Raw genomic sequence first — 14,155 nt, forward strand, 5'->3', positions numbered from 1 at the left:
GACCTGGAAAACCCTATCAGAAATTCTGGGAACAAAAAAGATATCACGAAATAGCGAAATAAAATTAGCAAAATCAGATGAACCCCAACTCCCACCAACAGAAACAGCAAACAGACTCAATGATTTCTTCTCCACTATAGGACAAAACCTTGCCAATAAAATCCCAAGCTCAGATACCCCACCAAATGACTACCTCACCGGCAACTACCCGAACACACTGTTCCTAGCTCCGACTAACCCATACGAAGTCTCCCTTATTATCAATGCACTAAAAAACAAGGCAGGAGATTTAAGTACCTTACCACCCTTTATATACAAAAAAGTGTCACAAGTGCTATCTCCAATCATTGCAACACTCTTTAACAAATCCATTGAATCCTCCACCTTCCCTACAGTACTCAAAATAGCAAGGGTCACCCCGATCCACAAAGGAGGAAACCAAACAGAGTTGAATAACTATAGGCCAATATCCAACTTACACCCTCTCTCAAAAATCTTCGAAAAATTAATTCATAAACGAATCTACTCCTACCTTATCTCCCAAAACATACTCAACCCCTGCCAATTTGGATTCAGGCCTAATAAAAATACTAATGATGCTATTATACACATGCTAGAACATATATACACTGCAATAGAGAAAAAAGAACTCCCACTGGGGATCTTCATTGACTTACGTAAAGCTTTTGATACAGTTGACCATGACTTGCTCCACGTAAAATTGTCACACTATGGTATAAGAGGGCACTCCCTCAACTACCTCAAGTCATACCTCAGCAACAGAAGCCAATATGTGTACGCAAATGGGGCAAACTCTTCTGCGCAACCAATTACAGTTGGTGTCCCACAGGGAAGTGTCCTTGGCCCTCTTCTCTTTCTCCTATACATAAATGACCTTCCAAATGCTTCGCAATTACTCAAACCCACACTATTTGCAGATGACACTACATACGTCTTCTCTCACCCGAGCCCAGTCACACTAGCCAATACTGTAAATACCGAATTACAGAAAATATCTACCTGGATGAGGACTAACAAACTTACACTAAACATTGACAAAACCTACTTCATTCAGTTTGGTAACAGAGCTACAGATGTCCCTCTTAACATAATGATAAACGGATCACCTATCACAAAGCTAACAGAGGGAAAATTCTTAGGAATCCACCTTGATAATAGACTCAAATTTCATACACATATACAACAAATTTCTAAGAAAATTTCCAAGACTGTAGGCATACTATCGAAGATACGGTACTATGTTCCACAGTCAGCCCTCCTGGCCCTATATCACTCTCTTATTTACCCCTATCTCACCTATGGAATTTGTGCATGGGGCTCAACAACAATTAACCATCTCAGACCACTAATTACCCAACAAAAGGCTGCAGTTAGAATGATAACAAATTCTCACTACAGGCAGCACACTCCACCAATATTCAATACACTAAACCTACTCACCATACAAAACATCCATACTTATTACTGCACCTATTACATACATAGAACACTTAACTCTGATATTAACCCTCCCCTCAAACATCTCCTTGCCAACCTCAACAGAACACATGACCATAACACAAGGCACAGATCACTCTTTGATGTTCCTCGTGTTCATCTCACACTATGCAAAAACTCAATGCACATAAAAGGCCCTAAAATCTGGAATTCATTACCTGTAAATATAAAAGAAACACTACCTGCTTATAAATTCAAGTCTCTATTCAAAGATCACTTACTCACCCAAAACCAAATAAATACTGAATAACTGAACCTTATAAATTGTATATCTTAAATGTTTCTCACAATTATATCACATAAATGTTAAACCTAAAACCGAATCTAACTTTATTATTTTTAAATACACTACCTTACAGAATCCTTCATATGACCTGTCTTTGTAATACTCACTTGTGCTTTATAGTAATCTGTTTACATTAATGTTTTATCACTGACTTCATCATTGCTTAGTTAATCTTAAGTTAATTTTAAGCCAGCCCGTAATGCTATGCATAGTATAAGTGGCTTTGGCATACTGCTCTTATCTGTATTTTTTTTTTTTGTACCTCTGTATGTGTGCACAAATTTATAATAAATAAATAAATAAATAAATTCACAATTGTTAAAATAATCAAGGTGCTATTCTCAGGTGCTAAAGTGTAATAAGTTCACTATTTTGCCATTATATTATATCATAGTGATTATCTGTCCATTGAACTTTGTGTAACTTTACTTAATTTAGTCCCTTATATATATTCTCCCTTATTTTAGCTTTAAATAACTACCTCAGTTCATATATTCACAATTGTTAAAATTATCAAAGTGCTATTCTCAGGGGCTCAAGCGTAATAAGTTCACTATTTTGCCATTAAAATACTCCAGGTGCTATAGACTACCTCAGGTGCTACTGATTTTGCTTTTAATACATTCTTTTACTATTATATCCATTAGCTTCTTTATTTTAACTGTAAATATCTACTGTAGTTCATAAACTTACTTGTTAAAATAATTAAGGTGCTATTAGATACTTAAGTGTATAACTGAATTATCAATTCTGTAATAATCCCCTTTTCTTTCAAATTTTTACAAGTTTTAGATTAATCACAGTGTCTTAGTCATAAAACTAGTTGTAGATTCAATATAAATCTTAAGGGATTCAGGGAAACCGGTTAGCTGGACTTTAGGCCTGGAAGTGGTAAGTACAATTCCTGCACTTTAAAGGAGGGGTTTGGGATACTAGCAGTTTGGAGGGACATCTAAACTGTTGTACCTGAGTGCCTCTTCAAAGACAGTGATCACGTATGGGTGATGGTGAAAGTGTTGAATGATGATGAAAGTTTTTTCTTTCTTTTTGGCTTTTTCTTTCTGTGTGGGTCACTCTGCCTTGGTGGGAAAAAAATGTATACACCTACCATCCGACTTACGACCGAGTTCGATTCCGAGAAAGCGGTCGTAAGTCGAAATAGTCGTAAGTCGAACTTTACTACTGAATATCAACAAAACATTTTTGTAATGACTTTATTTTATTGTTTTATTTTGGTATTTCATGTTTTACTTTACTTTTTATGTTGTTAGTACTGTATTTTATACTGTAAGGTTTAGGATAAACACTGTACAACACAAATAGTTGTTTATTTCCCAGAAATTTGGCATAAAAAACACGGTCGTAAGTCGAGTGGTTGTAAGTCGAGCAGGTCGTAAGTCGGATGGTAGGTGTATATGAGTTATACTGCTGAAGAAAGTGATTGCTTTGTATTTATTATTTCTGCTTATGTTTCAGCCACTTCTTGGGGGAGATGATCATGACTTGATGCCTCATGGACGGGTAAGTCATAAACTGCAGCAGTGTCATTGATGATAAGCCGTGTTTAACTTTTCTAGTATTTACATCATTTTGCATTACTTAATTCTTTCATAGAGTAATATTTTAAAAATTATTTTATAAATTAAAGATACAGTGGTACCCTGTGTTTCAGCCATAACTCTTTCTCGAAAGCTGCTCGAGTGCCGTTACCGAACGAATTTGTTCCCATAAGGAATAATGTAAATTAGATTAGTCTGTTGTAGACCCCCAAAAATACACTTACAAAAGCTCTTACAATAAAACACTTACATAATTATTTGAGTTGGGAGCTATACGAAACTCAGGGTACCACTGTACAGGCATCCTTTGTTGAATTTTCAATTATTACTTTGGTCATTAATGTACACAGTTGACCCTTGACTCCAAACCAACAGATACAGATACTAATGCCGGAAAAAAAATCCCCCCCCAGTACCAACAATACCACCAGTCCGATAACATTCTTCTTTGCAAATATACAGGGTCTAAAGCCAGCAACAAACAACAAAATACCTTTCATCCGTGGACTGCTTGCAGAGGCAAAGGCAATGTTCGCGGCTTTCACTGAGACCCACATAAAGGATCACTTGGACAACGAAATATGGATCCCAGGTTACAACCTATACAGATGTGACAGAGTGAACAGGCAAAAGGGGGGGGTTGGCCTGTACATTGCAGAGTCACTTGTTTGCACAGAACTGCTTAATGCCTCAAATGATGTGGTGGAAGTTTTAGCAGTAAAGGTCGAGAACCAAAACCTAGTCATTGTGGTAGTCTACAAGCCTCCGGATGCAACTTCCCAGCAATTCCAGGAACAGCTGTTAAAAATTGACCACTGTCTGGAAAATCTTCCAGCTCCTGCACCCAACATCTTGCTCCTGGGGGATTTCAACTTAAGGCACCTAAAATGGAGGAATATAGCAAATAATATTGTTGCAGAAATAACACCAGGAGGCAGCTCTGATGAAAACTCACACTCACACGAGCTTTTAAATCTCTGCACAAAATTCAATTTAAACCAGCAAATAATAGAGCCTACTAGACTGGAGAATACACTAGACCTCATATTCACTAACAATGATGATCTGATAAGAAATGTCACCATATCAAAAACAATATACTCAGATCACAACATAATTGAGGTTCAGACATGTATGCGTGGAGCCCCAGACCGACAAAATGAGACTAGTCACGAGGGAGCATTCACCAAATTCAACTTCAATAACAAAAACATAAAGTGGGACCAAGTAAACCAAGTCCTAACCGATATAAGCTGGGAAGATATACTAAGCAACACAGACCCAAACTTATGCCTAGAACAGATTAACTCGGTGGCACTCGATGTATGCACAAGGCTTATTCCTCTAAGAAAAAGGAGGAGTAGATGTAAAATAGAAAGAGACAGGCGCTCCCTTTACAGGCGACGGAAAAGAATAACAGAGCGGCTAAAAGAGGTCAATATATCTGAAATGCGCAGGGAGACACTGGTCAGAGAAATAGCAAGCATCGAACTTAAGCTAAAAGAATCCTTTAGGAGTCAGGAATCGCGGGAAGAACTAAAAGCCATAAATGAAATCGAAAGAAACCCAAAGTATTTCTTCTCCTATGCCAAATCAAAATCGAGAACAACGTCCAGTATTGGGCCCCTACTTAAACAAGATGGGTCCTACACAGATGACAGCAAGGAAATGAGTGAGCTACTCAAGTCCCAATATGACTCAGTTTTTAGCAAGCCGCTAACCAGACTGAGAGTCGAAGATCAAAATGAATTTTTTATGAGAGAGCCACAAAATTTGATTAACACAAGCCTATCCGATGTTATCCTGACGCCAAATGACTTCGAACAGGCGATAAATGACATGCCCATGCACTCTGCCCCAGGGCCAGACTCATGGAACTCTGTGTTCATCAAGAACTGCAAGAAGCCCCTATCACGAGCCTTTTCCATCCTATGGAGAGGGAGCATGGACACGGGGGTCGTCCCACAGTTACTAAAAACAACAGACATAGCCCCACTCCACAAAGGGGGCAGTAAAGCAACAGCAAAGAACTACAGACCAATAGCACTAACATCCCATATCATAAAAATCTTTGAAAGGGTCCTAAGAAGCAAGATCACCATGCATCTAGAAACCCATCAGTTACACAACCCAGGGCAACATGGGTTTAGAACAGGTCGCTCCTGTCTGTCTCAACTATTGGACCACTACGACAAGGTCCTAAATGCACTAGAAGACAAAAAGAATGCAGATGTAATATATACAGACTTTGCAAAAGCCTTCGACAAGTGTGACCATGGCGTAATAGCGCACAAAATGCGTGCTAAAGGAATAACAGGAAAAGTCGGTCGATGGATCTATAATTTCCTCACTAACAGAACACAGAGAGTAGTCGTCAACAGAGTAAAGTCCGAGGCAGCTACGGTGAAAAGCTCTGTTCCACAAGGCACAGTACTCGCTCCCATCTTGTTCCTCATCCTTATATCCGACATAGACAAGGATGTCAGCCACAGCACCGTGTCTTCCTTTGCAGATGACACCCGAATCTGCATGACAGTGTCTTCCATTGCAGACACTGCAAAGCTCCAGGCAGACATCAACCAAATCTTTCAGTGGGCTGCAGAAAACAATATGAAGTTCAACGATGAGAAATTTCAATTACTCAGATATGGTAAACATGAGGAAATTAAATCGTCATCAGAGTACAAAACAAATTCTGGCCACAAAATAGAGCGAAACACCAACGTCAAAGACCTGGGAGTGATCATGTCGGAGGATCTCACCTTCAAGGACCATAACATTGTATCAATCGCATCTGCTAGAAAAATGACAGGATGGATAATGAGAACCTTCAAAACTAGGGAGGCCAAGCCCATGATGACACTCTTCAGGTCACTTGTTCTATCTAGGCTGGAATATTGCTGCACACTAACAGCACCTTTCAAGGCAGGTGAAATTGCCGACCTAGAAAATGTACAGAGAACTTTCACGGCGCGCATAACGGAGATAAAACACCTCAATTATTGGGAGCGCTTGAGGTTCCTAAACCTGTATTCCCTGGAACGCAGGAGGGAGAGATACATGATTATATACACCTGGAAAATCCTAGAGGGACTAGTACCGAACTTGCACACGAAAATCACTCATTACGAAAGCAAAAGACTTGGCAGACGATGCACCATCCCCCCAATGAAAAGCAGGGGTGTCACTAGCACGTTAAGAGACCATACAATAAGTGTCAGGGGCCCGAGACTGTTCAACTGCCTCCCAGCACACATAAGGGGGATTACCAACAGACCCCTGGCAGTCTTCAAGCTGGCACTGGACAAGCACCTAAAGTCAGTTCCTGATCAGCCGGGCTGTAGCTCGTATGTTGGTTTGCGTGCAGCCAGCAGCAACAGCCTGGTTGATCAGGCTCTGATCCACCAGGAGGCCTGGTCTCAGACCGGGCCGCGGGGGCGTTGACCCCCGGAACTCTCTCCAGGTAAACTCCAATACGCAGATTTTTTCAATAAATGTATTGGAACAATATTTAGAGATTTGTGACAATTTGAAAAAACTCGCAGACAAACCACACAGCCTAGAAATATGAAAAAAAATTAAGAAAAAGTTGGGTATATCATGAATGCATAAGATATATATATATAGATGTCTATTTTATCATTTACTCCCATAAAATATACACAAATATATAATAAAAAGTTAAAATTTTTCAAAATTTATGCACACAAACACTTACAAACATTCGCAGTTGAGAGAAATGTAAACAAACGTAAAGATGCAATATTAAATCGTAACAGCATAAAATTAACTGGAGTACATAGTGTACTGCTGTAATAATTTCATATCTATTGCTGTTGCAGTGATCTCACGTGTTGCGAATATCTGCTTAAAATGCCGTGTAAAATATTAAGATAAAAATAAAGATTTTATTTCTTTGCAAAGGTTACAGTGTGTAATTACAATTTTAATTTGTTTATTACAAAGAAAGCCACTATCATGCCGGAGCATTTCAAGCAGACTAATCCTAATACAGTGGACCCCCAACTTACGATATTAATCCGTTCTTGAGAGCCCGTCATAAGACGAAATGATCGTAGGTTGAATTAATTTTTCCCTAAGAAATAATGGAAATCAAATTCATCCGTTCCTGACACCCCAGAGTATGAAAAAAAAAAATTACCACATGAAATATACATTTTCCTACACAGACAATCAAGGAGACATGCATAATAACTGTATATTATTGTGTAATGAACAATAAATGACACCTTTATTGAAGATGTGCCGATGAGTGATGAGATGGGAGGAGGGGAGATGATGTAGGTTATTTTTTTGGAAGGGGAATCCCTTTCCATGAGGACTTTAGGTAGAATTTCCTTTTCTGGGATAATTTTCCCTTCTTTTAATGCCACTGGGAACAACTTGACAGTCACTGGACGTCTGTCGCACCAAAAATCTTTCAATAGAGCTCTGTACTTCATGTTCCTTTAAGATTTTTCAAAAGTGGTTCACAACATTGTCATTGTACGGGTTGCCAACACGGCTTGCAATAGCTGTGTGAAAGTGGTTTTCATCCATAAAGGTTTGCATCTCAAGCCACTTTTCAAACATTTCCTTAATCTTTGAAGAAGGCAACTTCTTCAATTTTTCTCTCTCCTCCTCTGAAGCAGTTTCCTCAGGTCTGGCCTCTTGTTGTTGCAGATGCTCTTGCAGCTCATCAGTGGTTAGTTCTTCATCGTCCTCCACCACCAACTCTTCCACACCTTCCCCACTAACCTCCAACCCCAAGGACTTCCTCAATGCCACAATAGATTCCACAACTGGCATAGGCTCCTGAGGGTTAGCCCCAAACCCTTCAAAATCCCTCTCTTGTACACATTGTGGCCACAGTTTCCTCCAAGCAGAGTTCAAGGTCCTCTTAGTCACTCCCTCCCAAGCCTTACCTATAAGGTTTACACAACTGAGGATACTAAAGTGATCTTTCCAAAACTCTCTTAGGGTCAATCGAGTGTCTGAGGTCACTGCAAAGCACTTTTGAAACATAACTTTTGTGTAGAGTTTTTTGAAATTGGAAATGACCTGCTGGTCCATGGGCTGGAGGAGAGGAGTGGTATTAGGAGGCAAAAATTTGACCTTAATGAAGCTCATGTCCCCAGAAAGTCGCTCTGCCAAGTCTGAAGGATGACCAGGAGCATTGTCTAATAACAGGAGGCACTTAAGGCCCAATTTCTTTTCCAGGAGGTAATTTTTCAGTGGGGGGCAAACACATGGTGAAACCAGTCATAGAAGAAGTCCCTAGTGACCCATGCCTTACTGTTTGCCCTCCACATCACACACAAATTAGCCTTGAGGACATTGTTTTTCCTGAATACTCTAGGAGTTTCAGTGTGATACACCAATAAAGGCTTCACTTTGCAATCACCACTAGCATTACCACATAACAAAAGAGTAAGCCTGTCTTTCATAGGCTTATGTCCTGGGAGTGCCTTTTGCTCCTGAGTAATGTAAGTCCTGTTTGGTATTTTCTTCCAAAACAGGCCTGTTTCGTCACAGTTAAACACTTGTTCAGATTTCAATCCTTCAGCCTCTATGTACTCCTTGAATTTCTGCACATACTTTTCAGCCGATTTTTGGTCCAAACTAGCCTCACCATGCCTTATCACCCTATATATGCCACTACAATTCTTAAATCTCTCAAACCAACCTTTGCTGGCCTTAAATTCACTCACATCACCACTAGTTACAGGCTTTTTTTTTTTAATTAAATCGTCATGCAACTACCTTGCCTTTTCACATATGATCGCTCTAGAGATGCTGTCTCCTGATATCTGTTTTTTGTTTATCCACACTAATAACAGCCTCTCAACATTTTCGAGCACTTGCGATCTGTGTTTCGTAAAGATACTTGCACCTTTTGCAACAACAGCTTCCTTGATTGCCTGTTTGTTGGCCAGGATAGTAGAAATGATTGATTGGGGTTTGTTGTACAACCTGGCCAGCTCAGAGGCACGCACTCCACTTTCGTACTTATTCACTATCATCTCTTTCATTTCAATAGTAATTTTCACCCTTTTTATCACAGGGTTGGCACCAGAAGCTTTCTTTGGGCCCATGGTGGCTTATTTAGCAGTTAGAAGCACTAAAAAACTGTAAAAATAGAAAATGTTCCAAATCTATGCATGGGAACGACCACTCTGGCTTGTAAACAATGGCACACTAACTGAAGGCAGGCCAGCTGAGGCTCGTTCAGGCCACGCAGACACGTGGACGTGCGTATCGGACGAATGCTGTAGGTCGAGTTTTTCAATGTAGGTCGGGGTCAAATTTTTATGCTGAAACGCATCGTAGGTCGGTTTTCAAGTAGGTTGGGGACATTGTACGTCGGGGGTCCACTGTACTTAAAAACTTCTTAAGTCTAGACAGGATAAGAATGGGTATGTTTTTAATTATTCATTATTATTTAATTTTAATACTAATGCGAGGTTGTCAAAGTTGAAGGTTTATAAGAAGAATAATCTTGAAGTTGCAAACAGTGTTTTAATAAACTTGAGGTCATATAATATTTGGGAGAATTGCTTCAAACTGGTTAGATGTTGTTTTGGTTGGTTTGGTTAGTATGCAGTCAGGGGATCTTTTACTGGTTTGGGTAATGAATTCCAGATCTTCGGGCTATGTATGTACATTGCATTTTTGCGTAGTGTGAGACAAACACAAGGGATATCAAGGAATGCTTTGTGCCTTTTATTGTGACTGCATTCTGTTGTAGCTATCAAGGAGATATTTGAGCGGAGGGTTTATATTGGAGTTTAATGTTCTGTATATACAGTGGAACCTCTACTTGCGAGAGTGTCCATGTGCGAGTTTTTCCAAATACGAGCAGTCGATGGGTCGATTTTTTGCTTCCATACGCGAGCAAAATTTCCACAAGCGAGCAGACCTCAAGGCAGGTTCCTTGACACTGGTGAGGGATTCTTGCTCTTGATCTTGGGAATTGTATCTCATTTGTTTGTTGGACTATCTTATTGAAACTTGGGCAATGTATGATGGAAAGATGCTTCTTAACGTACACCAAAAATGAAAGAAATCTAAGCATAAATAATGGAGTTCACTTCTCAGCAATTAGCCACCCCTTTGCAGTAATTTCGAATGGTTTTTATGGTTGTATTCTCGTTTTTTTGGTCTCATTTGATAGAATGGAGATATATTACAGAAATAGATACGATATTAATTGCTTTCACGATGAAAAGTACCTTGAAATAGAGCTCAACCTAGGAGAAATGGTCCATTGCTTGGCTGTTTCAGAGTAAACAAATGACGTCACTGTCCATTCCAGTATGCAGTCGTGAATGGGTTGACATTATTTATTGCAATATGGAATAACAGTAAATCTTATATTTTTTGTGTGAATAAAAATTACAAGATTTCAGGGATGTCTTGCTACTTCTTACACTTAGGTCACACTGCATATACATGTACAAGCATTTATATGTATATATACACACCCCTCTGGGTTTTCTTCTATTTTCTTACTAGTTCTTGTTCTTGTTGTTTATTTCCTGTTATCTCCATGGGAAAGTGGAACAAAATTCTTCCTCCGTAAGCCATGCGTGTTGTAAGAGGCAACTAAAATGCTGGGAGCAAGGGGCTAGTAACCCTTTCTCCTGTACAAATTACTAAATTTAAAAAGAGAAACTTTTGTTTTTCTTTTTGGACCACCCTGCCTTGGTGGGATACGGCCGGTGCGTTGAAAGAAGAAAAAGAATAATTATATTATAATTTTATTAAAACACTGGCCGATTCCCACCAAGGCAGGGTGGCCCAAAAAAGAAAAACTTTCACCATTATTCACTCCATCACTGTCTTGCCAGAAGGGTGCTTTACACTACAGTTTTTAAACTGCAACATTATAACCCCTCCTTCAGAGTGCAGGCACTGTACTTCCCATCTCCAGGACTCAAGTCCGGCCTGCCGTTTCCCTGAATCCCTTCATAAATGTTACTTTGCTCACACTCCAACAGCACGTCAAGTATCAAAAACCATTTGTCTCCATTCACTCCTATCAAACACGCTTACGCATGCCCGCTGGAAATCCAAGCCCCTCGCACACAAAACCTCCTTTACCCCCTCCCTCCAGCCTTTCTTAGGCTGACCCCTACCCCGCCTTCCTTCCACTATGGACTGATACACTCTTGAAGTCATTCTGTTTTGCTCCATTCTCTCTACATGTCCGAACCACCTCAACAACCCTTCCTCAGCCCTTTGGACAACTGTTTTGGCAATCCCGCACCTCCTCCTAACTTCCAAGCTACGAATTCTCTGCATTATATTCACACCACACATTGCCCTCAGACATGACATCTCCACTGCCTCCAGCCTTCTCCTTGCTGCAACATTCATCACCCATGCTTCACACCCATATAAGAGCGTTGGTAAGACTATACTCTCATACATTCCCCTCTTTGCCTCCAAGGACAAAGTTCTTTGTCTCCACAGACTCCTAAGTGCACTGCTCACCCTTTTCCCCTCATCAATTCTATGATTCACCTCATCTTTCATAGACCCATCTGCTGACACGTCCACTCCCAAATATCTGAATACATTCACCTCCTCCATATTCTCTCCCTCCAGTCTGATATCCAATCTTTCATCACCTAATCTTTTTGTTATCCTCATATCCTTACTCTTACCTGTATTCACTTTTAATTTTCTTCTTTTACATACCCTGCCAAATTCATCCACCAACCTCTGCAACTTCTCTTCAGAATCTCCCAAGAGCACAGTGTCATCAGCAAAAAGCAACTGTGGCAACTCCCACTGTGTGATTCTTTATCTTTTAACTCCACGCCTCTTGCCAAAACCCTCCCATTTATTTCTCTTACAACCCCATCTATAAATATATTAAACAACCACGGTGACATCACACATCCTTGTCTAACTTGAGCCTCACTATCCTCGTAAAAACTCTTCACTGCTTTCAGTAACCTACCTCCTATACCATACACCTGCAACATCTGCCACATTGCCCCCCTATCCACCCTGTCGTACGCCTTTTCCAAATCCATAAATGCCACAAAAACCTCTTTAGCCTTATCTAAATACTGTTCACTTATATGATGTAGGGCGAAATGACAGTAGTTTGTTGGATTATGTATTGGTAGATAAAAGACTGTTGAGTAGACTTCAGGATGTACATGTTTATAGAGGGACCACAGATATATCAGATCACTTTTTAGTTGTAGCTACACTGAGAGTAAAAGGTAGATGGGATACAAGGAGACTAGAAGCATCAGGGAAGAGAGAGGTGAAGGTTTATAAACTAAAAGAGGAGGCAGTTAGGGTAAGATATAAATAGCTATTGGAGGATAGATGGGCTAATGAGAGCAAAGGCAATGGGTTTGAAGAGGTATGGGGTAGGTTTAAAAATGTAGTGTTAGAGTGTTCAGCAGAAGTTTGTGGTTACAGGAAAGTGGGTGCGGGAGGGAAGAGGAGCAATTGGTGGAATGATGATGTAAAGAGAGTAGTAAGGGAGAAAAAGTTAGCATATGAGAAGTTTTTACAAAGTAGAAGTGATGCAAGGAGGGAAGAGTATATGGAGAAAAAGAGAGAGGTTAAGAGAGTGGTGAAGCAATGTAAAAAGAGAGCAAATGAGAGAGTGGGTGAGATGTTATCAACAAATTTTGTTGAAAATAAGAAAAAGTTTTGGAGTGAGATTAACAAGTTAAGGAAGCCTAGAGAACAAATGGATTTGTCAGTTAAAAATAGGAGAGGAGAGTTATTAAATAGAGAGTTAGAGGTATTGGGAAGATGGAGGGAGTATTTTGAGGAATTATTAAATGTTGATGAAGATAGGGAAGCTGTGATTTCGTGTATAGGGCAAGGAGGAATAACATCTTGTAGGAGTGAGGAAGAGCCAGTTGTGAGTGTGGGGGAAGTTCGTGAGGCAGTAGGTAGAATGAAAGGGGGTGAGGCAGCTGGGATTGATGGGATAAAGATAGAAATGTTAAAAGCAGGTGGGGATATAGTTTTGGAGTGGTTGGTGCTATTATTTAATAAATGTATGGAAGAGGGTAAGGTACCTAGGGATTGGCAGAGAGCATGCATAGTTCCTTTGTATAAAGGCAAAGGGGACGAAAGAGAGTGCAAAAATTATAGGGGGATAAGTCTGTTGAGTATACCTGGTAAAGTGTATGGTAGAGTTATTATTGAAAGAATTAAGAGTAAGACGGAGAATAGGATAGCAGATGAACAAGGAGGCTTTAGGAAAGGTAGGGGGTGTGTGGACCAGGTGTTTACAGTGAAACATTTAACTGAACATATAAGTGAAAATAATAATAATAATAATAATATGTATAATAATAATATGTATAATAATATAATACAATAATAATCATAAAAATAATATAATATGTATAATAATAATACATATATAATAATAATGTACTACATATAATAATTATAATAATAGATGGTTTCAAAAGGCCGTCATTAGATGGCAGTGTTTACCACAACAAAGAGGGAGCGGTTGTGGCTACCTCCACCTGTTACATAATGACATATTTATTCATTCTAGAGTATATCATGTTTCTATGTTATTTATATTGTTTGTTATGTCATATTAGATGAACTGTGATATATAAATAAGCCGTGTAGATGATATTAGCAAAATTATTCATGAAGTATTTTGCCCAGTCTCCAGACAAACTCTCGTCCACCGCTGACACCGCCCATACCACTACATGAATGACATATTTTATTCATTTTAGAGTATATATCAGGTTTCTATGTTATTTATATTGTTTATTATGTCATA

General features: G+C 39.4%; 1 protein-coding gene across 5 annotated transcripts in view; it reads left to right on the forward strand.

Annotated features, from left to right (window-relative positions):
* LOC128693493 (paternally-expressed gene 3 protein) overlaps positions 1-14,155 on the forward strand; it is a gene marked incomplete at its 5' end in the record, with an annotated part of 81,500 nt that overhangs the window by 23,293 nt on the left and 44,052 nt on the right. For 4 of the 5 annotated variants that reach the window (XM_070080871.1, XM_070080872.1, XM_070080873.1 and 1 more), the window contains 1 exon segment: positions 3,281-3,325. In XM_070080871.1, coding sequence (XP_069936972.1) covers positions 3,281-3,325 — 45 coding nt within the window. 5 annotated transcript variants of the gene reach the window in all.

Source organism: Cherax quadricarinatus, unplaced genomic scaffold (genome assembly GCF_038502225.1).
Source record: "Cherax quadricarinatus isolate ZL_2023a unplaced genomic scaffold, ASM3850222v1 Contig1165, whole genome shotgun sequence".
NCBI classification, from domain to species: Eukaryota; Metazoa; Arthropoda; class Malacostraca; order Decapoda; family Parastacidae; genus Cherax; species Cherax quadricarinatus.